The 26,368-nt window shown below is 42.3% G+C and overlaps 1 protein-coding gene and 1 long non-coding RNA gene across 11 annotated transcripts in view; one reads left to right on the plus strand and one right to left on the minus strand.

The window, feature by feature from the left end:
* Positions 1 to 26,368, plus strand: part of LOC137384634 (nuclear receptor subfamily 2 group C member 1-A-like) — an 84,061-nt gene that overhangs the window by 32,733 nt on the left and 24,960 nt on the right. For 8 of the 10 annotated variants that reach the window (XM_068058787.1, XM_068058794.1, XM_068058795.1 and 5 more), the window contains 5 exons: positions 335 to 435; positions 3,032 to 3,142; positions 11,629 to 11,763; positions 12,116 to 12,343; positions 24,615 to 24,699. In XM_068058787.1, coding sequence (XP_067914888.1) covers positions 3,038 to 3,142; positions 11,629 to 11,763; positions 12,116 to 12,343; positions 24,615 to 24,699 — 553 coding nt within the window. In that variant the 5' untranslated portion in view covers positions 335 to 435; positions 3,032 to 3,037. The remainder of the gene's footprint in view (positions 1 to 334; positions 436 to 3,031; positions 3,143 to 11,628; positions 11,764 to 12,115; positions 12,344 to 24,614; positions 24,700 to 26,368) is intronic. The other 2 variants (XM_068058796.1, XM_068058797.1) reach the window with 2 other exon arrangements.
* The window catches only part of LOC137384636 (uncharacterized), an 88,006-nt gene continuing 76,097 nt past the window's right edge, over positions 14,460 to 26,368 (minus strand). Inside the window, exon 4 of the long non-coding RNA XR_010977626.1 lies at positions 14,460 to 15,016. This is a non-coding gene — a long non-coding RNA (uncharacterized lncRNA). The remainder of the gene's footprint in view (positions 15,017 to 26,368) is intronic.

The following is a 26,368-nucleotide window of genomic DNA, read 5'->3' on the forward strand; positions in this document are numbered from 1 at the left end:
CGATAAGTTGTAAGAAAACCTCTTCTGCTACGTGGAGATTTTCCTACTGCTTAACAGTGCAAGCTTGATGTTGAACATAGGGCTAATCTCGTGCGTTTAGGAGGAAATTATGTTTCTTTTTTTTTAAAAAAAAAGCAGAAGCAAAGAATGCACCAGAAGAAGGAAACATAATGCTGGGGTGGTCCAACAAGATAAAATGCACTTTAAAACCTGTTTAACTATGCATTACCCAAAAGTAATTTCAGTTTAAATACACATTTGAATTTATTTGCTGCTAGTGTAATAATTTTACCCTCCCTGTTTTTAAAAGTAATTTTTCTTTTTCACTCTACAGGCATGCTGAAAAACAAGTAATTGAGCCATCAGTGCCACTTTTGAATCCAGTAGCATTTATACTTCTGTAAAAGCTGAGAGCATTGTGAGCCCAAGTAAAAGGTAAGCTTTTCTGCCACTTTGAAAGTGGTATTAGGTTATTTGAGTTTACATTTCATCACTATACTGGTGTGGCTATTACAGCTATAAACCAATATAATGCATGCAGACATGTAGTATGTTGCATTTGTATTGTAATTCAGACTCCACAGCAAACCATAGGGATAGATTTGTGCAGCTTCATTTTTATACCATTGACTCTCGGCGGTACTGCAGGAGGTGGGCTATTTATTTTGTTATTTATTTATTTATTTAGAGATACAGCACTGAAACGGGCCCGTCGGCCCACCGAGTCTGTGCCGACCATCAACCACCCATTTATACTAATTCTGCATTAATCCCATATTCCTACCACATCCCCACCTTCCCTCAATTCCCCTACCACCTACCTGTACTTCTCTTTGGCCTCCTTATCTCGAGAGACAATGGGTAAACGCCTGGAGGTGGTCAGTGGTGTGTGGAGCAGCGCCTGGAGTGGCTATAAAGGCCAATTCTAGAGTGACAGGCTCTTCCGCAGAAAAATTTGATTGTCAGGGCTGTTACACAGTTGGCTGTTCCCTTGCGCCTCTGTCTTTTATTCCTGCCAACTGCTAAGTCTCTTCGACTCACCACACTTTAGCCCCGCCTTTATGGCTGTCCGCCAGCCTACCTATACTAGGGGCAATTTATAATGGCCAATTTACCTATCAACCTGCAAGTCTTTGGCTGTGGGAGGAAACCGGAGCACCCGGCGAAAACCCACGCGGTCACGGGGAGAACTTGCAAACTCCGCACAGGCAGTACCCAGAATGTAATCCGGGTCGCTGGCATGTTACTTTTTCCACAAACGAGTGCAATTCTGCAATTTTCTTTGAATCAAAAATCCACAATTACATTGTCTGCCTCTGAATTGGTCCTGACACAAAATAGGGGCAGATAAAGCTAGGTTTACTTGAAAACTGTGACTATTTTGTTTGCATAAGTATATCCATGATTGAAGGGTGGTTGTTTGGCAGATTTCTGATCCTCTCCCATCTCCTGTTTTCAGGAGTATATCTTCAGAGATCTTGGTGGTTGCCTTTTCAAAGATCACTTCAGATATTTGCCCTTCTTGCAGTGATCATTTTGACTCATTAGCTGGGAAATTTTAAAGTGCAAATTTTTTAATGTTGTGGTTATAAATTGAACTATCCAGTTATTTAATTTATCAGATTCTGCTACTTGGAGATTAATTTTTTTTGCTGTATTTAAAGATTTGAATGTTCATATTTCTTGGTGTATTTTTCATTCTCTTGGCAAGTGATGGTAAATGAGAGTTGGGAAACAGATGCTGAATTTAATTGGGCACTTAAAAACTTTTCCCCTCTACATAATTCTAACGTAATTCATCACTGTAGGATCTTTCAAATACCTAGTAACTACCTAATAAAATATTCTAGTAACCAACAGTATAGAAGTTTAAAACATTTATTGAAAAAAAACTCAGCTTAATCAGTGACTTACTAAATATATAAACAGTGATTGTTTACAGTTGAAAAGATTTCTGCTTTGACCTCTAGTATGAGGTATAGCTGATCTGGTACCAGTCACGCTTAAGAGAAATAGTGTGCTAATTTAATTAGGATATGAAGTTACTTCACCTTCAGAGCTCCCCCGTTCAAAACAAAAATACTTGTTGCAGTAAATCTGTGTCATCGGCAATGGGTTTTGGGCGATTGCAAATGGGATTCGAGGCATGCACCTGCCGAGGAGGGATTTTAGTCTGCTCAATATTTTCTGTCTTCCCTCTGCAAGAAGTTATGCTGCTTGCCTCCGCTATTCTTAGAGCATCAATAACCTAATCCACAAGAATTCCTTCATCCTTTTCAGCTCTGGGTGTCAATTGGACAACTTTTGAGCAGGAAAGTTTTAGTAGTGGCTAAGCACCTTGTTCTGTTAAATCTCTGGTGGGATTTTCCCCATGCAGGAGTTGCTTCCCACCAGCCAGCTATTCTGAGTGAGGGAGCGGGATGAGGTACAGGCTGCTTGACAACTGCTGTTTCATGGTCAGGTGATTGGAGATGCACTTGTTGCAGAGTGACATTGTTGCATTTGTCCCCACCCCATTGCTTCATTTAGTAGCCTGACCAAAAAAAATGTTAAATCCTGCTGCCAACAGGAGTAGACATATTGAGGTGATAAACGATGCTGGGACACCAACTATCTACTTGGGAGGAAGGTGACCTTTGATCAATGCTACTAGACTGCCCCAAATTGATTCAGTTTTTACCTATTTTGGATGTTTGTATCCTTAATTTGGGGAAAAATGGAATACGGGCCACAATCCTAAAATTAGAGCTAGGCCATTTGGGAGTGAAATCAGGAAGCACTTTCTCCATGCAAAAAGTGGTGGAAATCTGGAATTCTCTCACCCGAAAAGTCTGAAAGTACTGGAACAATAGCAATTTTTAAGACTGAGACTGATAAATTTTGTTAGGCAAGGGTATCAAGGGAAGGTAAATGGAGTTGAGGTACAGGTCAGACATGATCTAATTGAATGGCAGAACAGGCTTGATAGACTGAATGACCTCCTGTTATGTTTTTTTTCCTTTGCTAAACAGCTGCTTTACATCCATTACAGGTTCATATGCATCAAGTGTCTATGGCTGGAAGTCCCTCCTTGGCTGAACAGGCTCAAGTGAAGCTCATCACAGTTACTGATGACTTAGTTCAGCAACTAGCTGAACATCAGGTATGGTTTATTTGTTACAGCTATTTACTGTAAGTGATTATAAGTGCCTGAATTCTATTACATGCACAGTAGTTGCAACTGTGCTGTGATCTTGCCAGTCAGGATAAAATTGGAAAGATTTTTAGTTTGTTTAAAAAGAGACTTGAATTCACCTTTTCCAAAATTTATGTTAGTTTTAGGATTCTTCGGTAGTAAAATGTTCAGCTCTATTGCAAGCTCCTCTTCCATGCAGTTTTAAGCTTGAGAAAATTTTACTGGCCGAATCAACATACTCAATGTGTTTTTCTCTTGATGGAACCCCCGCAGAAACAAGATTATTTGCTAAATTGCGACCCTAAACTTAGAATGTAAAAAGAGAAATGCATGTCTGATTCTGTCCTGCATGTAAATATTACAGGAGAACACCAAACTTAAATACAAAACACACTGACACTCTGTATAGTCAAACCTACTTGTATGCAGCTCTAAAACACATACAGCCTGTTTATAGGTACAATAACTTCAATACAAACCTTCCTTTGTATGTATGTGTTTTTGAATGTCTTTTGGATGCACCAAAAAATCCTCAGATTTGTGTTAAGTAGGCAACAAAAATTAAAATTGCAGTTCTTTAATATCCATGAACCCATAGTGTGTTTTTTTTTAATGTCTGAAACTTTATTACTCTGTTTTCTTATCCAACCTCTTGGAAGTATTTATCCAAATATTCATTTGACCGTTTCATCTTTCTGCTTAGAGCTGTATTCAAAATCTACTCTGAGCAGTATTCCTCCACGCAATACTTTTTCACCCAACAGGTTAGAAAAAAATGACAACTAGCTCTAAAACAAAACAGCTACCACCCTATCTTACTCCCTACTTCTACCCGAGTTGCCTTTCAAGCAGTTTTCATGCAATCCATTGTGGACGTGGATGCTTTTGACATGGTTGCGAAAAGAAGTAATTTCTGAAAAAACACAAAGCAGTTTACTGCAATCTGGAACCTGTGAATCCTTTATGTGTTAGCTTCTTTTGGAACAACCTCTAAGGAGAAACCTGAAGAAGTAAGGCTTTCTAAGCTTGAGGGCATTATTCACCAGTGGCTTTTACTGGCAGAACTCAGCAGTGAGTAACTGTACACATGAGACACATGGTTTCGTTCTGAGATTTTTGCCTATTTGGCCTGGAAGTGATTTTTAGGTTAATTTATATTCCATTGCTATGAAATTAAAATATTTTTTGCAGAGGGTTAACCTCTTGGTGCACACATTGATCAGGATGTTGATTCAGGCCTTTAACTGGGGTACTAGACAATAGTTAACTTCACATTGTCACGTAAACCTGAGACAACCAGAGGTTATTTGCATATTCCAGTGAGTTTTATACTGGATTAGTTTTATTCATCAAACTCAGCAGGAGGCCTAGCTAAGCAAGCATTAGACATACCATGACTCCTCATTCGAACTGGTAGTTTTGATTAGCAGCTTAGCAAGCCACTCCACTTTAGAGAACTGAAAGAACTGCAGAGGTTAAGGTTTTGGTTTTCTTTCTATGTAAAAAGACAATATGCAGAGAGTTTGAGGCTGGAATAGTGAGGGGCAGAGAAATCTGTTTCTGAAGTTTGTGCCAGTTAGTTCAACGATGCTGATTTATAAAGGGAGGCTGGTCCACATTAAACGGCAAAATATAATTATTTTGATAGGTGGAATAGTAAAGCTCACAGTGAAAATAGTGTTATAGTTCATTAATATGTGTAAAATAAACTAGTTTGTTGGTTTACAGTTTGCCTTTTCCAATTAGAATGCTTTTCAGTCTATTGTCAATAGATAGGAGAAACATGTGGGGACGGGAGGGTGTGAGATGAGAGTGTTGAGTACATAACCACTCGCTGAGTCAAAATGTTTTTAAGGTCTGGAATGTGCTGCCTGAGAATGTGGTGGAGGCAGGTTCAATTGAAGCATTCAGAAGGGAGTTAGACAGTTATATGAAAAGGAAGAATGTGCAGGGTTATGGGGAGAAGGCAGGGAAATTGAACTGAGGGAATTGATCTTTCGGAGAGCCAGTGTGGACACAATGGGCCAAATGGCAGCGTCCTGCACTGTAATGATTCTGTGATATAGCTAGGAATCATATTGCTGCACCTTGTGCGCCCCCCAATGCTGGCCAGACAATTGTTTAATTAGTTAAAGCTTAAATATGGTGCGCTCCAGTTCATAAGGACACAAGGCCTGTTTAACAGATAGTCGCACTGAACCTGAAGGGATAGCTCGTGCAGACCTGGAATTTAAACACATCTAGAAATGGATCTAATTTACTTTTAGATTTTGTAAATTATTAGGATCTCTCAGCCAAGTGGTAAACAAATCGTCTGTTTTTGTGGAGGGTGGGAATTTCTGCTGATTTGGCTCCTATTTTTAAAAACTACAGCAATTGCTATCTTTTTGAACTAATACGTTACTAATTTCAGTGATCTTACGAGCACTATACAATTTCTGCAACCTTCAGGCCTTGCTTATATGTGGCAATGATAAAGTATATAGTCCAGTGCTATGATTCAAACATGCTGTCATCAATGTTCCCTCTACTTTCACTTAGTTGTGTGCGGTCCTTTTAAGATGGCCATGCATACACACATCCTAAAGGAACGCTGCTTGTGCACGTCCTGTTTGCCCCCTGCGTAGTAAGTTCTGGCTTACTGCGCAGCTTAGGAGGAGCGATTGAGTAGACTAGGCCTATATCCCCTGGAATTTGGAAGAATGAGAAGGTGATCTAATTGAAACACACAAAAATTTTAAAGGACTTGACAGGGTAGGTGCTGGGAAATGTTTGCCGTGACTGTGGGGAATCTTTTTATTCTTTCATGGGATGTGGGCAAGGCCAGCATTTGTTGCCCAACCCTAATTGCCCTTGAACTGAGTGTCTTGCAAGGCCATTTCAGAGGGCAGTTAAGAGTCAACCACATTGCTTTGGGTCTAGAGTCACATGTAGGCCAGACCAGGCAAGGATGGCAAATTTCCTTCCCTAAAGGACACTAGTGAACCAGATCACCCCTTAACCTCAAAATTCCAAGCAATACAGCCCTAGTTTGTGTAATCTCTCTTTGTAATTTAACCTTTGGAGACCAGGTGTTAGACTGGTAAATCTACGCTGTAATCCCTCCAAGGCCAGAATGGCTCAATGTACTCCAGGTGTGGTCTGACCAAGGCTTCGTATAACTGAAGCATGACTGCCACCCCCTTGTATTGTAGCCCTCTAGATAGGTCAGCATTCCATCAGCCTTTTTGATTATTTTCAGTACCTGATTTTTAAAAAAATCTATGTACCTAGGCCCCCAAGTCTCTTTGGAACTTCACTGTTACTAGCTTTGCACCATTTAAGAAGCAGTACCCTGTTCTATCCTTTTTACGTCCAAAGTGGATGAACTCTGATTTGCCTACATTGAATCTATTTGCTACAGTTTTTCCCATTTACTTAACCAATCTCTTGGTAATTTTACCTGCCATCTACACTGCTTATAATATTGCCTATCTTTGTGTCATTGGCAAATTTGAATATTTGGCTTTCTATCCCGTCACCTAAGTCATTAATAAATACATGAATAGTTAAGGCCCCAACACAGATCCTTGCAGGGCATCACTAGTCACATCCTGCCAACTTAGTGAAACATATAAGATTCTAAGGGGGTTTGACAGGGTAGATGTTGAGAATGTTTCCACTGGTGGGGGAATCTCAAACTAGGGGACATAGTTACAGAATAAGGGGTCACACATTTAAAACTGAGATGTGAAGGAATTTCTTCTCAGAGGGTGTTGAATCTCTGGAATTCTCTACCTCAGAGAGTTGTGGAGGCTAGATCACTAATTGTATTTAAGGAGGAGGTAGGTAGATTTTTGAAATCTCGGTTATGCCGTGCAGGCCCAAAAGAGAAGTTGAGGCCTGGGACAGATCAGCCATGATCTTATTGGATGGTGGGGCAGGCTTGAGGGAATGACTACCTACTCCTGCTCCTATTTTTTATGTTCTGCCATTTCCTTTTTTACAGTGCCAATATTACCTTTATCAGTTTTTAAGGGTCCTCATGGCTTCTGACCAGCTGCTTTTTCTTAATGTAATAGTAAAAGTTTTTTGTGTTTTCTTTTATATTCCTTGCACTTTCTTTTCATACTCCTTTTTTGTAACTTATTATTTGCTTTGTTATCCTTTGCTGCTCTTTGTATCTTTAGAATTCACCAGGATCTGTCTCTATTTTGCATCTTTATATGTTTTTTGTTTTAGTTTTATATTATCTCTTTAATTGTCTATGGCTATCTTTTTCGCCAAGTAGAAATCTTGCCCTTTAGGGGTATAAACTGGTTTTGTATCATATTAAATTCTTTTGAACACCTTCCACTGATCTTCTGTTTTACACATTAACAGATTTGCCCAGTTTACTGTGGACAGTCTTTGTCTCATCCCATTGAAGTTAATCTTGCCTAAACCTAGAATCCTAGTAGCTGTTTCATGTTCTTTCTCCCTTTTATACACCATGTTGAACTCAATAATATTATGATTGCTATTAGATAAATGTTCACACACTGTTTGGCTGTTAACTAAATCTATCACATTACTCATTACTAAATCTAATATGGCCTGCCTCCTTGTACATTCTAGGACATATTGTTTCAGAAAATTATCCCGGACAGATTCAAGAAATTCACTACCTTTCTGACATGCTAGTCTGTTTATCCCAATCTATATGAAAGGTAAAATTCCCCATTAAAACTACACTGCCTTTACAATATGCTTGTCTAATCTCAGCATTTATACAAAGTACCACTTCACAGCTGCTACCAAAGGGCCTATACACACAACTCCCACTAAATACTTTTCCATTTCTTAATTCTATCCATAAAGCCTCTCATCATTGAAATGATTTCATCCTTAACCATTAAGGTTACTCTCTTCCCCACCATGTCATGCCATCCAAGATGAATTTTTGCTTGCTATTCATGCAGTTTATTCCTAACACTCATTGTGTTTGCATAAAGAATGCTTATTTGGGCTACACATCCTAACCTGTCCTTCTGCTCTAAAGTTTTACATATATTTCCAATCTCTCTCCTGATTTAATTACTTTAGATTTTTTGGTATTCCCTTTACCTGCAGTGCCGAAAGCACAATTTCTGACTGTTACTCTACTCTCTTCCTTTCTATTTGTTTTTGACCAATACAACCTTTTCCACCTGAGCCCTCCCCACTACTTACTAGTTTAAAGCCCTTGTGATTGTTCTATTTATCCTTTCCACTAGGTACCTGGACCAAGCCCGGTTCAGGTGAAGCCTGTCCTAACAGTATAGTTCTTCTTGTCCCAGTACTGGTGCATGTACCAATGATATTGAACCACACTTTCCCACACTACTACTTCAGCTGTGTGTTCACCTCCCTAATCTGTTAATTCCTATGCCAATTTGCACATGGTTCAGGTAATAATCCAGAGACTGTAACCCTTGTGCTTCTGTCTTTTAATTTAGCTCAGAGTTCCTGGTACTGTCCAAAAACGACCATTTGACTACTCTTTCCTCTGTTGTTCGTCCCAACATGGACCCCAACGACTCGATCGTCTCCCTTCCTCTCCAATATCCTTTCAAGCCAGTTCAAAATATCCCTCACCCTGGCACCAAGTAGGCGACAAACCATGTAGGACTCTCGATCCTGCTTACAAAGGATACTATCTGTTAATGACTGAGCTGGAGAGATTCAAGACTGAGACATCTGCAGATGTGTTCGCTAGGTACAGTCTCACTGTCCACAAGTTCCCACATACTACAGTCCAGGCACAACCTGCTCTGCCATATTTTATTCTAAATTATTTATATCTAGATTTTAGTCTGTTGTAATTTTTTTTTCTTTTTCTGCAAACAAACTCCACTAAGCTACTAAATACCTTACTACTTTAGCTTCCAATACAAGTAATTGGGGGTTTAAAAAAAATCAAAAGCAGCACCACCCGCTGCGCAGAATTCCCACTTGCACCAAATTTAGCACTCTAACGATGCACTCAGTTCTGCGAACACTGTGTGCTTCCCACTCTATGCAGTAGCAAATATTGTTTGTTTACATAGTGCTTATTGACTGACAGCCAAGTTACAACTGCTCTCTCAGTTTCCTGCTCATAGTAATTAGCACTTATTCAAGCTACCACTTTCAGCTGATTGACAGTTAAGAACGTAAGAATTCAGAGCAGGAGTAGGCCATTTGTTCTCTTAAGCCTGCTCTGCCATTCAGTGAGGTCATGGCTGATCTGATTGTGGCCTTAACTGCATTTTCCTGCCTGCCACCCATAACTCTTGACACCCTCGTCAATCAAAACTCAGCCTTGAATATGTTCAATGATCCAGCCTCCACTGCTCGCTGGGGAAGGGAATTCCAAACACTAATAATCCTCTGAGAGAAGAAATTCCCCCTCATCTCTGTCTTAAATGGGAGAACCGTTAATTTGAAGCTGTGCCCCTGAGTTCTAGATTCCCCCACAAGGAATCCCGTATCAAAAGGGGAAAGGCTGCTCATTCGAGATGGTAGTTTTCATTGGCAGCTTAGTGAGTCACTCTTCAATGGGGAAGTGAAAGAGATGCCACTCCTCTGTAGCATCTTCCAGCCCTACAGCCCTCCAAGATCTCTGTTACTCCAATTTTGACCTCTTGCACATCCCTGTCAGTGATGATTGTGCCTTCAACTGCCTAGGCCCTATATTCTGGAATACCCTCCCTAAAACTTTCTGCCTCTCTACTTCTCTCATTTAAAACGATTCTTAAAACCTACCAGTTTAACCAAGCTTTTGGTCACATGTCCTAATATCTCATAATGTGGCTTGGTGTTAAATTTTATTCAATGCTCCTATGAAGTGCTTTGAGTGAATGGCGCTATATAAATTTAAATAATTATTTCTCACAAGGGATTTGATGAAATTTCACGTCACCTTTTTCTTAAGTCTAGTAAAAATAATGGTAAATTTAATCATTGAAAAGTAGTGGACAATAGAAAGCAGCCATGATAAAATGGGAAACATTCTTGGAGTAGTAAGCAGCATGAGTTTGGAATTGATGCTGTTTGACACCAGAAACAATATGAGGATGTGACTTTTATGACCACTTTGGTAATGATGTTGTAAATATGTGAAGATTTCTTCTATTGAGTATTTTTAGCAAAATAATAAGCACTCTGAAAGAATCCAGAAACAGCAAACTGAGGAAATCTGCTTAAATATATTTAAAATGCCACTCTGCAAAGAGGGATTCTCAGTAATACCATATTCCCCAGTAATACCATATGTGTTATATTTGGTGATGTCATCCGGCCAAGTAACTTGGTGCCAAGTGTAGAGGAGATTGATGATCTGGCGGGGAAGAGAATTGGAACAAATAACCAAAAGGGCTAAAGAAAGATGGGCAGTTTTAATGTGGCTAATGGACATTGGAATAGAAGAAGTGAATTGTGTAGATTATGAAGAAATGCCATCAGAAAAGTAGGGAAAGGACCTTGAAGGTATTGTTGACTAAACACAGAAGTTGTCCAGTCATTGCAAAGCTGTCATAAGCAAGGATAATCAAGTACTGGAATCCTCCCTGAGGGCATTTTGATTTAATACAGGTTGAAACATGAGATGGCATTTTGAGTACTGTGTGCATTTTTGGGCACCATATGTTGAAAAGGACCTTGATATGTTGGTGAGGAGCGACATGGTGTATTAGCAATGTAAGGATCTAGTTTACAAAGAGGCATGCAGAGGCAATCAGATTGACCAGGGGTACGATTTTTTAAAAATTGTTCAGAGGTGTGGATGCTGTAGGTATAAGTAGGATTTTATCTTGGATGGTGTGTGCTGTACTGGACGACACAGTTACAAGTTAACAAATAATGAGCACGCAGAAATTCAAGTTATTCTGCATGGAGCAGTAAATTTCTGGAACAGTCAAGAGAGCTGATGTGTCCAATAAAAAACACTGATCAATTATCTAACACGGATGGGGTTGAGTTATATCAAAGCTGCATGTCGCACAAGGTGAATCAGTCTTGTTTAACGTGCTGATTAGAGCAAGAAATGAATATGCTTGGCGATATGCCTCTTCACTTTCTTCCACAAAGTGAATGCAATTCTTTTGACCATAGCATTCATAGTCTCCACTGATTTGAACTTGTTTTTCACTCAGTTTTCCCAATTTTAGCCAGGCAGCACTTTCTGTGCTATTATAAGCAATAATTACAATAGTGGAGCAGTTTGAAGTTCAGGCTTTCTCGCTCTCCCAGCTGAGCAGGGAAGTGTGATAATGAGGCAGCAAAGGGAAACCAATTTTAAAAATAAAAGAGGGAAAGAATGCAGTGGAGAATGCCGTACCTTTATTTATCATCTTAAAAGTTCACTTTAATTGCAATTGCCAGGGATGCTTTTTTAAAAAAAAAAATAGTTTAAAGTTAGATGTGCCTTTTTTTTTATTTTTATTATTGTATATTTCCTGGCAACTTCCTCACAGGTCTCCCACTCTCAAGGGACATTATCTACTGTAGCTCCAGGAACTGTAATAGGACGACCAATAATGACCAGTACCCCACAGAGGATTCAGATTGTTCCCGCAGACCCTGGTGTCACAGTAGCACAGCGCATTCAGGTAGAATTTCTCTTACTAAATGTGGTGAAAATAGCCTAACAGTTGCATGTACTCGAGCATTAAAACGTGCTCCATCCATACTATTTTCAGCCTTTAAAAAGGAATAGCTTTATGTAAGCAGGTTAAAAAGTCTGGCTTCCCTCCTCATGTTAGGTAGTTACTAGTCCGTGTGATGTCTTGCCTCCCTGCATTGTGCTGCCAGTATTTTTTAAATACATAGACTGTTTGTCTCATTGGTTATTGATGTCTCTTAATTGCTGCAGACCTAAAAGATGGCAGCATTATATTTGACTTTTTCCCCTTCTGTTCCTTGTCAGATGTCAGCTACTAAACAATATGTTTTTATTTGTAGATTGTCACTGATCAGCAAACGGGCCAGAAGATTCAAATAGTCACCTCAATGGATCATGGTGCGAGCAAGCAGTTCATCTTAACAAATTCAGATGGTACATCATCAAACAAAGTGATTTTAGCCAGACCTGATTCGGGACAAGGAAAAGTTATCCTGGCCACACCTGATTCTGCAGGTCTCAACCAGCTCATTTTTACATCTCCTGACGGATCAGCACAGCATATACAGGTACAGTGAATATAAATTGGATGTGTACAGATTGTGGTAGCCTTTGTAGTTAGAAAGCTGCACATATGTAGCTGTCAGCAAATTAAAATAATGTATTTGTCTTTTTATGTTCTTAACTTTCCAATTTTCCTTAGATTTCTTTATTATTTGTTCTTGGGATGTGAACGCTGCTGGCATGGTCGGCATTTATTGTCGATCCCAAGTTGCCTTGAGAAGGTGGTGGTGGGCCACCTTCTTGAATTGCTTGTAGTGGTTCAGCGGCTGGCAAAGCCACCTTGGAGGCAGTTAAGAGTCAAACATGTATGACTGGGATCACACAGAGGCCAGACTGGGTAAGGCCTTCTCCCCTAAGGGACATTAATGAATCAGTTGGGTTTTTCTGACATTCCAACAGCTTCACAGTCACTTTTACTGATAACAGATTTTTAAATTTACTTTATTGTTTGTATATGTAAATTTTCCCACTTCAGTCTCATTATTGAAAGGCAGGATGTGCATCGTTGAAATATTCTGTATCAGCAGAAGTTGACACTTGAGTTCTCGGCTGCTTTTCTTATTCACTCACTCTGGTCAGTGCTCCTTTGAATTTCCTCTTGCGTGGCTAAGATTCAACCTCATTCTTTTCCACAGTTTCAAAACTGAAGAATTCTGTACCATTCTCAGTTGGTTCTTCCTCCCACAATCTTCAGGCTTTTAAAACCCAAGCTTGGGTGCCACCTAATCGCTACTTCCTGATTTACCTGATCTCAATTCACTCTTCATCTTTGCTGGTGGGCCATCACCTTGAGTTTTTTCAATTTTAAAACTGTGTGGTGTTGGGAAACCTGGAGAGCTGAGAAAGGGAAATTGATAAAACAATATGCCTTTTTGGACTTTAGGAGGGTATATAGTGGCGTTCCCCAGAGGTCGGTGTTAGGACCCCTGCTTTTCTTGATGTATATTATTGACCTAGACTTGGGTGTACAGGGCACAATTTCAAAATTTGCGAATGACACAAAACTTGGAAGTATTGTGAACTGTGAGGAGGATAGTGATAGACTTCAAGAGGACATAGACAAGGCTGGTGGAATGGGCGGAAACGTGGCAGATGAAATTTAATACAGAGAAATATGAAGTGATACATTTTGGTTGGTAGAATGAGGACACACAGTATAAATTAAAGGGTACAATTCTAAAGGAGTTGCAGGAACAGAGGGGCCTGGGGGTATATGTGCAGAAATTATTGAAGGTTGCAGGGCTGGTTGAGAAAGTGGTTAATAAAACATCCGGGTTCCTGGGCTTTATAAATAGGGGCATAGAGTACAAAAGCAAGGAAGTTATGATAAACCACTGTATAAAACACTGGTTTGGCCTCAACTCAAGGGCAATTGCCCTTCTCAAGGGCAATTAGGGATGGGCAATAAATGCTGGCATAGCCAGTGACGCCCACATTCCATGAATGAATGAATAAAAAAACTGGAGTATTATGTCCAATTCTGGGCACAACATTTTAAGATGGATGTGAAGGTATTAGTGAGGGTGCAGAAAAGATTCACGAAAATAGTTCCAGCGATGTGGAGCTTCCATTACTTGGCTAGGTTGGAGAAGCTGGTTCTGTTGTCCTCGGCAAAGAGAAAATTAAGAGGAGATTTGGTAGAGGTGTTCAAAATTATGTAGGATCTGGACAGAGTAGATAGGGAGAAGCTGTTCCCATTGGCAGAAGGATTGCAAACCAGAGGACACTGATTTAAGGTGATTGGCAAAAGAACCAAAGGCGACATGAGAAAAAAACGTTTTTATGCAGCGTGTGGTTAGAATCTGGAATGCATTGCCTGTGAGTGTAGTGGTGGCAGATTCAATTGTGGCTTTCAAAAGGGAATTGGAAAATTATCTGAAGAAAAATTTGCAAGGCTATGGGAGAGAGTCGGGTGAGTGAGACTAGGTGAATTGTGTTGTGAGCCCACTTTAACAGCCTCAGTACTTCACACATCACAGGAAGTGACATCAACTAACACGTGATAGCGCTGTTGAAGTTGTGTTCATCATCTAATCATGTGTATTCTAGAGCTCTCTTGTAAACCTGTTACTTAATAATAAAGAACCCACTCTTTGATCACCTTTCAACTCAAGATTGTTTGGTACTTTATTACCGAAGAAGGCAATAATACATTATGGTGGCAGCTGTGGTTTCTAAAGCTTTTTGAGTTCTGGGACACCATCCACATCTGATGCTGCGAGGTGTAGTTGAAAACCACAGCGTGGAGGTGGCAGAACACATCGAAGTAGCAGTACAGCAGAGAGGCTAAGTAATGGTGTTCATCAGGGACAGCGATTTTTCCCGCTGAAGTCCATCGGAACTGACGGCGATGGCATGACGCTGTCAGGTTTGACAACCGTCCGCTGAATTTGGTGCTCAAGAGTGAGTTGAAAGAGTACATCAAAGGGAGTTGTTCCTACGGTTGTCGGCGAGAAAAAGTAAGAATTGAGTGTAATCGGGCTCGGGAAAGGCAAGCAGAGTGGGTAAATATAGGGGCAGTGGAGCAGCACTGCCACTACGTGCCGTGTGTTTACCCGCCACGACTGCTTCCTGGATGGAGACTACCGATTGCAGACGGAAAGCCCGCGCTGCATGCACTGATCACGACATGGCTGAAGTCCGCCGCTGTGCAAATTTTTTTTCCCTTCAGAGAAAGCCTTAGGAAAAAAAAGAGGGAGTCATTTAAAGGGGAAAGCTCCAGCCAAGGATTCTTGCAGACCAGTAATTTGGCACTATGACTTCCAAATACCCATCAATGAATTGGAAAGCCCAAGACCTTCCCATGAATTCCAACTCTTCAGGTGACACAAGGAATTGCATATTAAAACACAAAGTGATGGAAATACTCAGCAGGTCAGGCAGCATCTGTGGAGGGAGAAGCAGAGTTAACGTTTCAGGTCTGTGACCTTCCATCAGAACATGGAATTGCATTCCTTGGAACTTGCTGTCACTGAGCTGGACAAGCAAGTGGTCAAAACAAAATGGTGATGGGCAACGAGGGGCTGCATTGCATCAAATCTCAGGATTATCTGAAGCAGACCAGAGGAAGTCAGTGAGACTGGACTACACTAGAGAGAGCAGCTAAAGGTCAAGATGAATTTTCAGACTCCATTGCCTTGAACTAATGGCATACAGGCAGCAATCGAAAGAGACCATTGATCAGTTCGTAAGCATTTGCTGTGAAAAAGGAAAAGTCTGTGATTTTTTGGGGGCATGGAGTTATGCAAAAAGATCATGGAATTGGTCATTGTATCTAACCTGATAGAAGCTTTTCAGAAAGAGCTACAAGACAAAGAAAAGAGTATAATATAGAAAATCTCCTGAGAGAAGGCAGGAAATTTGAGGCTATTGCTGCAAGTAGGCAGTTGAAAGAACGACCATAAGTGAGTTAACCAGATCACTTCAACAAGGCAAGGTATGTGGCATGGGGAGACGGTGCTGTAGTAGTGTCACTGAACTAGCAATCCAGAGGCCTAGGCTCATGCCCTGGAGGCATGGGTTCAAATCCCACGACGGCAGCTGGTGGAATATAAATGCAATTAGTTAATAAAAATATGGAATTGAAAGCTCGTCTCAGTATTGGTGCAGATGAAACTATCACTAATTGTCATAAAAACCCATATGGTTCACTAATGTCCTTTAGGGAAGAAATCTGCCTTCCAATTCTGAGGAAAGATCACCTGACCTGAAACGTTAACTCTGCTTCTCTCGCCACATGCTGCCAGAACTGATGAGTATTTCCAGCACTTTCTGTTTTTATTTCAGATTTCCAACATCCGCAGTATTTTGCTTTTATATGAATCTGCCTTCCTTACCTGGTCTGTCCAGACACACAGCAATGTGGTTGACTCTTAACTGTGCTCTGAAATGGCCCAGCAAGCCACTCAGTTGTCAAGGACAATTGATTGCCAGCAACAGCAACACCCACATCCCATGACAGAATATAGAAAAACATGCAGACTTGTACACCAAGACATTGTCCCATTTACACGGACCACTGCAAGGTGTGTGGCAAGAAAGAGCACTGGGCAAAGCTGTGCGAGAGGCTGTGTATTGGAAAACTGGCCAGAAGTCACAGCAGACCACAATCTGACAAGAAACAAACACCACTCCGTGAGAGGAACAGGGATACATTCAGAAGAGGCCAATCCAAATACAGGCATGTCCACGAGATCGACATGAACGTGTGTAACATAGAGATGGTGAGCAAACTTTTCACACAATAATTGCCCACCAAATGGACTCAATTACTCAGCAGCAAGCATTCACCACCATTGACATCATTTACCCAGAAAAAGCTGGACTGCACAAACTGCAATTCAAGATCGATACAGGGGCAAGTGCAAATACTTTGCCACTGGGACTACTGAAGAACATGTACCAGGCAAGTTGGGAAGCCGTGAAGCAACCTACTAACGCAAGACTCTCTGTGTACAATGGTACCCCAATCAAATGTATGGGAACATTAAAGTGTTCAGCAGCACACAGATTGGTGCAAAAAAAAACATCAGGGTATGCTTAGACTCCAGAAGGCTGATATCTTTGGCCTCCTTATCTCGAGAGACAATGGATAAGCGCCTGGAGGTGGTCAGTGGTTTGTGAAGCAGTGCCTGGAGTGGCTATAAAGGCCAATTCTAGAGTGACAGGCTCTTCCACAGGTGCTGCAGAGAAATTTGTTTGTCGGGGCTGTTACACAGTTGGCTCTCCCCTTGCGCTTCTGTCTTTTTTCCTGCCAACTACTAAGTCTCTTCGACTCGCCACATTTTAGCCCCGTCTTTATGGCTGCCTGAATCAGGCATTAAAACAATGTCCTCCTAAAAGCCCCAGCTTGGAGGAACCAAATCCAAGGTTTACAAAGGCTAGATTCTTTTCTAAGGTTGATGCAAAGTACAGATACTGTTCGGTCCATCTCTCTGAAAGTTCACAAGAGATAACGACTTTCAGAACTCCGTTTGGGAGATTTTGGTTTTTGCGCCTACCGTTTGGCTTATCAGGAAGCCAGGATTTATTTCGGCAACATATGGATCATGTTGCAGAGAATGTTCCAGGGTCTGTCAATTGCTGATGATATAGCGGTGATGGGAAGCACAAAAAAGGAGCATGACAGGAATCTGTACATCATCATGCAAGCAACCAGAAAGGAAAGCCTTGTATTCAACAGCAAGAAGTGTGCCATGAGCATGAATCACATCAGTTTTTTCAGTTTCATTTACGCAGATGCAGGTACAAAACCAGATCCCAGCAAAGTAGAGGATATCCAGTCCATGCCAAGTCCACAAGACAGGGACGACTTATGGAGTTGATTCAGTCTACTTAATTTCCTAGCTCCCCACATTGCACATTTTGCAGTGAAGTCCTCATCTCTCTGGGAACTCCCTAAAAGGATACACCTTATCTGTGGCATGAGGACCACCAGCATGCACTTGATTTGCTGAAGCAATCACTGTCGACAGAGGAATGTTTACGGTATTATGACCCGAATAAGGATACCATTCTTGAAGTGCATGTTTCATTGAAAGGTTTGGAGCATGCTTACTGCAAGAGGGTCATCCAGTTGCTTTTGGATCAAAGGGCTTGTCACCCACATAGGTAAGTTATTTCCAACATAGAAGGGGAAACACTAGCTCTGGTATTTGGAATCACCAAGTTTCACACTTATCTTTTTGGGAAGCATTTCGTACTCAAGACGGTTCATAAACCAGTGATTGTGATATGGCAGAAACCGCTCACCAGTGCGCCACCCTGTCTACAGCAGGTACTGATAAAAGTGCAAGGATATGATTGTGAGGTCACAGATAAGCCTGGGAATCTTATGGTGACAGACTACCCAATCCCAGATAGTGTGAAGACATTCCATTAGACATCCAGGTTGATGAAGTCGACATAGAACTGGAAGATGTATACCAGGATAGATTTTTTTTTCCAACATGGGATGTTGGTGTCGCTGGCTAGGCCAGCATTTATTGCCCATCCCTAATTGCCCTTGAGAAGGTGGTGGTGAGCTGCCGCCTTGAACCGCTGTAGTCCATGGGGTGTAGGTATACCTACAATGCTGTTAGGAAGGGAGTTCCAGGATCTTGACCCAGCGACAGTGAAGGAACGGCGATATAGTTCCAAGTCAGGATGGTGTGTAGCTTGGAGGGGCACTTGCAGATGGTGGTGTTTCCATGCATCTGCTGCCCTTGCCCTTCAAGGTGGTAGCGGTCGCGGCTTTGGAAGGTGCTGTCTAAGGTGCCTTGGTGCATTGCAGCAGTGCACTTGTACATGGTACGCACTTCTGCCACTGCATCAGTGGTGGAAGGAGTGAATGTTTAAGGTGGTGGATGGGATGCCAATCAAGCGGGCTGCCGTCCTGGATGGTGTTGAGCTTCTTGAGTGTTGTTGGAGCTGCACCCATCCAGGCAAGTGGAGAGTATTCCATCACACTCCTGACTTGTGCCTTGTAGATGGTGGACAGGCTTTGGGGAGTCAGGAGGTGAGTTACTCGCCGCAGGATTCCTAGCCTCTGACCTGCTCTTGTAGCCATGGTATTTATGTGGCTGCTGCAGTTCAGTTTCTGGTCAGTGGTAGCCCCCAGGATGTTAGTGGGGGATTCAGCGATCGTAATGCCATTGAATGTCATGGGGAGGTGGTTAGATTCTCTCTTGTTGGAGATGGTCATTGCCCGGCACTTGTGTGGCGCGAATGTTACTTGCCACTTATCAGCCCAAGCCTGGATATTGTCCAGGTCTTGCTGCATTTCTACACGGACTGCTTTAGTATCTGAGGAATTGTGAATGGTGCTGAACATTGTGCAATCATCAGTGAACATCCCCACTTCTGACCTTTGGATTGAAGGAAGGTCATTGATGAAGCAGCCAAAGATACTGGGCCTGGGACATTACCCTGAGGAACTCCTGCAGTGATGTCCTGTAGGTGAGATGATTGATCTCCAACAGCCACAACCATCTTCCTTTGTGCTAGATATGACTCCAACCAGCGGAGAGTATTCCCCGCCCCATTGACCTCAGTTTTGCTAGGGCTCCTTGATGCCAAACTCTGTCAAATGCTGCCTTGATGTCAAGGGCTGTCACTCTCACCTCACCTCTTGAGTTCAGCAGTTTTGTCCATGTTTGAACTAAGGCTGTAATGAGGTCAGGAGCTGAGTGGCCCTGGCGGAGCCCAAACTAAGCGTCGCTGAGCAGGTTCTTGCTACGCAAGTGCCGCTTGATCGCATTGTCGAGGTCACCTTCCATCACTTTACTGATGATTGAGAGTAATCTGTTTGGCCGGGTTGAATTTGTCCTGTTTTTTGTATACAGGACATACCTGAGCTATTTTCCACATTGCTGGGCAGATGCCAGTGTTGTAGCTGTACTGGAACAGCTTGGCTAGGAGCGCGGCAAGTTCTGGAACGCAGGTTTTCAGTACTATTTCTGGAATGCTGACAGGGCCCATAGCCTTTACAGTATTCGGTGCCATCAGTCTTTTCTTGATATCACGCGGAGTGAATCGAATTGTCTGAAGACTGGCATCTGTGATGCTGGGGACATCAGGAGGAGGCCAAGATGGATCATCCACTGGGCACTTCTGGCCGAAGTTTGTTGCAAATGCTTCAGCTTTATCTTTTGCACTGATGTGCTGGGCTCCCCCATCATTGAGGATGGGGATATTTGTGGAGCCACCTCCTCCAGTTAGTTGTTTAATTGTCCACCACCATTCACGACTGGATGTGGCAGGACTGCAGAGCTTAGGTCTGATCCATTGATTGTGGGATCGCTTAGCTCTTTCTATCACATGCTGCTTACGCTGTTTGGCACGCAAGTTGTCCCGGGTTGTAGCTTCACCAGGTTGACATCTCATTTTGAGGTATGCCTGGTGCTGTTGCTGGCATGCCCTCCTGCACTCTTCATTGATGCGGTTCAGACAAAGGAACCGTGAGGCTCTACAGGAAGAAATTTCTAGGGACCCAGTCTGAATGGAGCTATGGCAACTCATTGTCAAAGGATAGCCAGACGCAATGCAAGAAGTTCCTGCAGAACATACTTTTTTGGTCATGCTGAGATGAGTTGGGGGTTTCTAATGGCGTGATCTTTAAGGGAAGTCAAGTGTTAATTCCACAATTGCTTCACCTTGACAGTCTTTCGCAGTTGCACCTAGGTCATTTGAGTGTAGAGAAACCCAGATGACTTGCATGCAAAACTGTCTTTCGGTCGGGAATTAACAATGACATTGAGTGTGTGGTCATGTTAATGAAGCCAACATAAAGAGGCGCTTCTCTCACACAAAGTTCTGTATATCCTTGGACATGGGTGGTCACTGATCTCTTCTCTATCAAAGGTGATGACTATCTTTTTTGCTAACCAATTATTTCTCCAAGTTCCCCATAATTCAGCAATTAAGGGACTTGTCAAACCAATCAGTTGTTAACACTATCCGTGCCATATTCAGCTTATTTGGCCCTCTGGACGAGATAATATTGGACAATGGACTGCAATATACCACCAAACCGTTTGAAGATGTGTGTGAGAAATGGCCAGTGAGCCATGTCACATCTTCACATTAGCCCAGTTCAAAGAGCCTAGTGGAAAGAATGATGCACACAGTCAAATCTCTGTGGTGTCGAGAAACAAAGCAAGATCTACATGTAGACATGTTACACTTAAGGGCAATACCAATCAGCACAGGATTAGCGTCACCTGTGGAAATTGTTTGGAAGATAAATTAAGATGACCCTACCAAGTCATCACTTCATGAAATCGTCATCAATACAGGACAAATTAATGGCGAATCAAGAGAAGTTGAAAGCTGTGCACGACAAACACACAGACGTGGAACTTCCACCATTACAGACTGGACAGAAGGTTCGAGTGATCCATCCGCAGGACGGAATGTAGTTTCCCGCAGAGGTGTCCAAAATCTGCACTGAACCAAGATCGTATGAAGTTACCACCCCTAATGGAGCAGTGCTGAGGAGAAACCGATGTCAGCTTGGGGAGCTAGCTAGCAACATTGTGCCTGACAACCCTATTGCTTTGAGAACACATTCACATTCCAACCCACAGAATGTACTGAAGAAAAGTGACAAATATAATGCTGAAACACAGGATGACTGTCAGAACACGGGTAGATCAAGAGAAATAAGGTTGACCAGTCTTGTTCCCAACCAAGCTACACAGTGACAAGACCAGGTCGAGTCAGTAGACCACCTGCATGTTATAGAGACACTTGACTGAAGGGCTTGAAAATCAGTGCATATGTAAATATTGTTCAAAACTCTTCCATCATGTACATAGTTTATCTATTATGTATTTCCATTTTAGGAAAGGGGGTTGTTGTGGTACCACTTTAATATTCTGAGTACTTCACACATCACAGGAAGTGTCATCAACATGTGATAGCTCAGTTGGAGTTGTGTTCATCATCTAGTCACACATGTATTATAGAGCCGTCATGTAAACCTGTTAATTAATAAAGAACCCACTCTTTGATTTCCTTTCAACTCGAGATTGTTTGGTACCTTACTGCTGAAGAAGGCAAATACACAACAAGTTGCCCTTGCAGAGAGCCGGCATGGACACAACAGGCTCAATTGCTGCAACCATTCTATGATTCTATGAACATGCCTTTAGATGGGTACAATAGTATGGTTATGTTACTGGACTTGTAATCCAAAGATCTGAACTAAGCTGGAGAATTCATTTAAATCTTATTATGGCAGGTTCAGAATTTGAATTCAGCTGGAAATAAAAAGCTGTCTGGTGAACCAGTTGGGTTTTTACAATGTCCTTTTTAAGAAAGGAGACCTGCCATCGTTATTCGGTCTGGACTATATGATACTTAATTGCCCTCTGAAGCGATCGAGCAAGCCACTCAGTTGACTCAACTATTCAGGGCAACACGGGATGGACAATAAATACCAGTCTTGCTAGTGATGCCCACATCCCGAAAAATGAATTTTTAAATGACAAAAGAAGGAGATGTAGCTCTTAATACCATGTGCATAATCAATTTTAAACTTTTAATAGCCGATTTAAATGTCAGGATGTGCTGTTTATTTTCCTTTTTTAAAATCCTACGGATTTAATATTTTAATGCTTCAAATTTGCCAGTGTAATGTTGTGTAGGTAATGTTGCATGCTTGAACTTTGCTCTGTCTAATATTTACTGGAGCAGTTCAAGAGTAGCTGTGGCTGAAGGCAGATATTGGAAATAAAGGTCTACAAAGGAAACCTGACTCGAACCTGACACATGTCATCGGGTCCTGTTGGGGTCGGGTTGGGTAGCCGGCCTTTACCCATGCATTGATGTTAGGTCTGCGACCTGACCCGACCCCGACGGGAGCCGACGACATTGGTCGGTTTCGGGTCAGGTCGTCTCGGGCTTCCAGATCCGGCATTCAGGCTCGGGTAGGGTTTCCTTTGCAGCCCTTTAATTGGAAAGTAATCGGAACCCAAAGTGGGGAGTTTTACTATGCAAGAGTAGGTAGGTTTGGGTGCTTGCAGGGAGTTTAATCCCCTAAAAGTGACGGGTTGGGAGCCCAACATCATCCTGACCTGGCTTTCACCTGGGCGGGTTTGAAGTTGAGTGAGGAACCCCCCGTGCAGCTGTCTGGTAAGGCATTTAAATGTTAAAATCAACTAAGTTCTGTTTTAATCAAGGACTCTGCATTTAACAGGCAGTAGACCTATTTCCTGAGCTGTGTGGAACTCACCAGGGTCACTGAGGCGAATGCACAGCGGGGAGTGCTTCTTCAGTGAAATTGAATAAGCCAGGGCCAGGTGAGAGGCTGCTGCTCACAACACTACTACTCAGTGAGTGATTTCACTGCTTGACAGGTGATTGCCAACTTCTTGGAAGTCACTTCACCTGTCTAGCACTTCACTTTACTTCAGCTGCACTTCCTTGCTGCACCCCCCCCCCCCCACCCACCCCCTTCACCATGGCATAGGAGCAGCTTCTGCTGCTCTGCCTTGCACCTCTGATGAAGAGCAAGTAGATGAGCACTAGCAGGAGCAGCACCAGCTGTCTTTTCCTCAGCCACCTGCCACTCAACAGGGCACAGGGGATGGAGACTGAGATCTGGCTCCAAGGAAGCGAGAGCCTGTACACAGGATCTACGGACAGAGTATCAGCTTTCTTGACACTTATGAACACCAGTGGCTTAGGTTTTCATGGCAGGTTTTTGCTGACGTCTGCAGCCTCCTGGAACAAGAACTCCTTTCCAGTGGGCCAGGTGGGCATGCATTGCCAGCGGCCATCAATGTGCCTATCACTGGAGGGCCACACCACCCGAGGTTGCATGCTCACTTCTCCAAAAAGGAGTTATGAGTGTTAGCAATGGCTTATGCGGGTAGCAGGGAAAGACAACATTTGTGGGGGATGCCTGTGAGGCAAGGGTGAGAGAAGGCAATAAGATGAAGGTGACTGTGAGTGTTGGCTGATTTAGATGAGGCTATGAGGTGCCTGGAGAGGGAGGAATGAGTAGAGCTGCAAGGTGTGGTGTTCTGAGGAGTGTTGTGCAGGAGAATGCTGGAAAAGTCAGAACGTGGGGCTTGGCACCTGAAATTCCTGTGCCTTACACCTTTTCTGCCCTCCTGACGTCCTGGATCCTCGGTGCACTGTCTCCAGGTTGTTCGGACCACACATCTGCACTTCTGCTAACTTCCTGTTTCTTTCTCCTGTCCTTGGGAAGGATTACCTCACCGCAGCCCCTCAGATCCCACAGCATGACCTCCAGGTAAGAGTGAGAGCCCCGGAGGACAGCCTTCCGTGGTCTCCTCTCCATTCCTGTGACTGCAGCCTCGAAACTCCATGTTCAATTGACCTTTGTAACCCATGCTGAGGTCCCTTTAATTAGAAATCGTTCCTTTGACAGAATAGACGGGTAATCCCATCCAATGTCCTTAATTGGCCAGGGAACGTGGAGGTGGGATGCGAATGCCATGACTCAATTAAAGAGCCATGCAAAACCTGCTGCAGAGCTCAACATGTTGCCGACTTGCTAATGGTCCCGCTGTCTTAGCAGGGACTAAGGTGAGAAAATTTTGCCTGCGATGTTCAAAACTGCCTACCTGGATGTTTCCGGCTGGGATTTCTACAGGGGGTTTCTCGATCCCCTATCATAACTTTGGCCAAAACTCCCACGTTTCTCCAGGACTTCAGCTAACGTTGTGGCAGGAAATCTGGAGAACACTACAGAAATTCTGGCCATCGATCCTTTTACTGTATTCAATTTAAAGAGGAAAAGAAATGAATTTATATTTCCACCTCTAGATTGTGACCGACGCTGCTTCAGGAGAACAAAGTGCAATCAAACCGCCACTGGAATTTTGTGTAGTTTGTGGGGACAGGGCTTCAGGTAAGAAAATGCTTCTTTCATCTGACACATTTTTTACAAAATTGTTTGAGTTAATTTTTGATTGCACTGAAATAATACCTCTAACTTTTATTTAGTGGCTATGAAGTAGTTTTAATTAGCCATGCAATTATATCCCTTAGGGCAGATTCATGTTCATTTTCATAGCCATCTTGAAAATCTGTAATACAATTGTCTGTCCATTGTTGGCCAGTGTTCCACCATTTGTTCTGAGAGATCTGATTGGTCTTTCCAGCCCAATTTCTTTTATCTCATTGGTCCCACGTATTTCATTGACTGAGCTGTCAACCAACGAGGTGGGAATTGTAATAAGTGCCTTTGGAAAGAGAGTAATCGGATTTGAGATTCGATATCTGTTGGCAGTCCACTACCTGGTGCTAAATTCCACTCTCAGATCCTCTGAAAGAGTCAAATAGAGCCAACAGCGTTAAGTGTGGGAGGCATAGCACGAGAGGGAGGTGGCTAGAGAGTGGAAGCAAAATGGCAAGATCCAAAGAATTGAAGTGGGAGAGAAACAGGGTGACAATTGAAGAAATGGGCATTTTTTGTTTTTGGCTGTTATGTTTTTCAGCTAAGTTACAAGATTATTGATTGTAGTCTCTTAAACTGATTGTGTACTCACCATTCAAGCAACTTAGCGCAAATACAATTTGCTATGCAGAAGATCTTTCGTTGCCAGGATACTTTGTCTCTTTTTCAGCCTAAATGATTAAACTTCTAAAACTGCAGAGTCGTGAAATTTGACATCAAGGAAAATTTGATTGACATTTTGTGCTTGGATCAACAGTGCCCGGAGCTTTGGAGCACTGCAGTTCTGTGCTTGGATTCACAGTTGTACTTGAATCCAGACCTCTGTTTATCTGGAGCTGACTGAGGCGTTTAACATGTACAATGATATATCTGTACACTTTTCTGTTCCTGCTATCTGCTGCAGCATTTTCTTTTCAGTAAAATATTGCAAGTGTTTGCCATTTCTAGTTAACTAGAGTATAACTGGAATATAATGTGGGAAAGTATGAACTTGTATACTTTGGCCAGAAGAATAGAAAAGCAACATATTATTTAAATGGAGTGAGATTGCAGAACTCTGAGACAAGATCTGGGTGTCCTAGTAAACGAAACACAAAAAGTTAGTATGCAGGTACAGCAAGTGATTAAGAAGGCAAATGGAATGTTGCCGTTTATTGCAAGGGGAATGGAATATAAAAGTAAAGATATTTTACTACAGTTGTACTGAGCATTGGTGAGGCCACATCTAGAGTATTATCTACAGTTTTGGTCTCCTTACTTAAGAAAGGATATTATTGCATTGGAAGCAATTCAGAGAAGATTCACTGGACTGATTCCTGGGATGAGAGGGTTGTCATATGAGGAAAGGTTGGTCATGTTGGGTCTGTATTTATTGGAATTTAGAAGGATGAGAGATGATCTGATTGAAACATATAAGATTATGAGGGGACTTGAAAGGGTGGATGGTGAAAAGATGTTTTCCATTGTGGGAGAGACTAAAACTAGGGGGCACAGTTTAAAAATAAGGGGTCTCCCATTTAAGAGTGAGGGGAGGAGAAATTCTTTCTCTCAGAGGGTCGTGAGTCTGTGGAGCTGTCTTTCCCGGAGAGTGATGGAGGCAGGGTCATTGATTGTTTTTAAG

Source organism: Heterodontus francisci, chromosome 27, assembly GCF_036365525.1.
Source record: "Heterodontus francisci isolate sHetFra1 chromosome 27, sHetFra1.hap1, whole genome shotgun sequence".
Lineage (NCBI taxonomy): Eukaryota > Metazoa > Chordata > Chondrichthyes > Heterodontiformes > Heterodontidae > Heterodontus > Heterodontus francisci.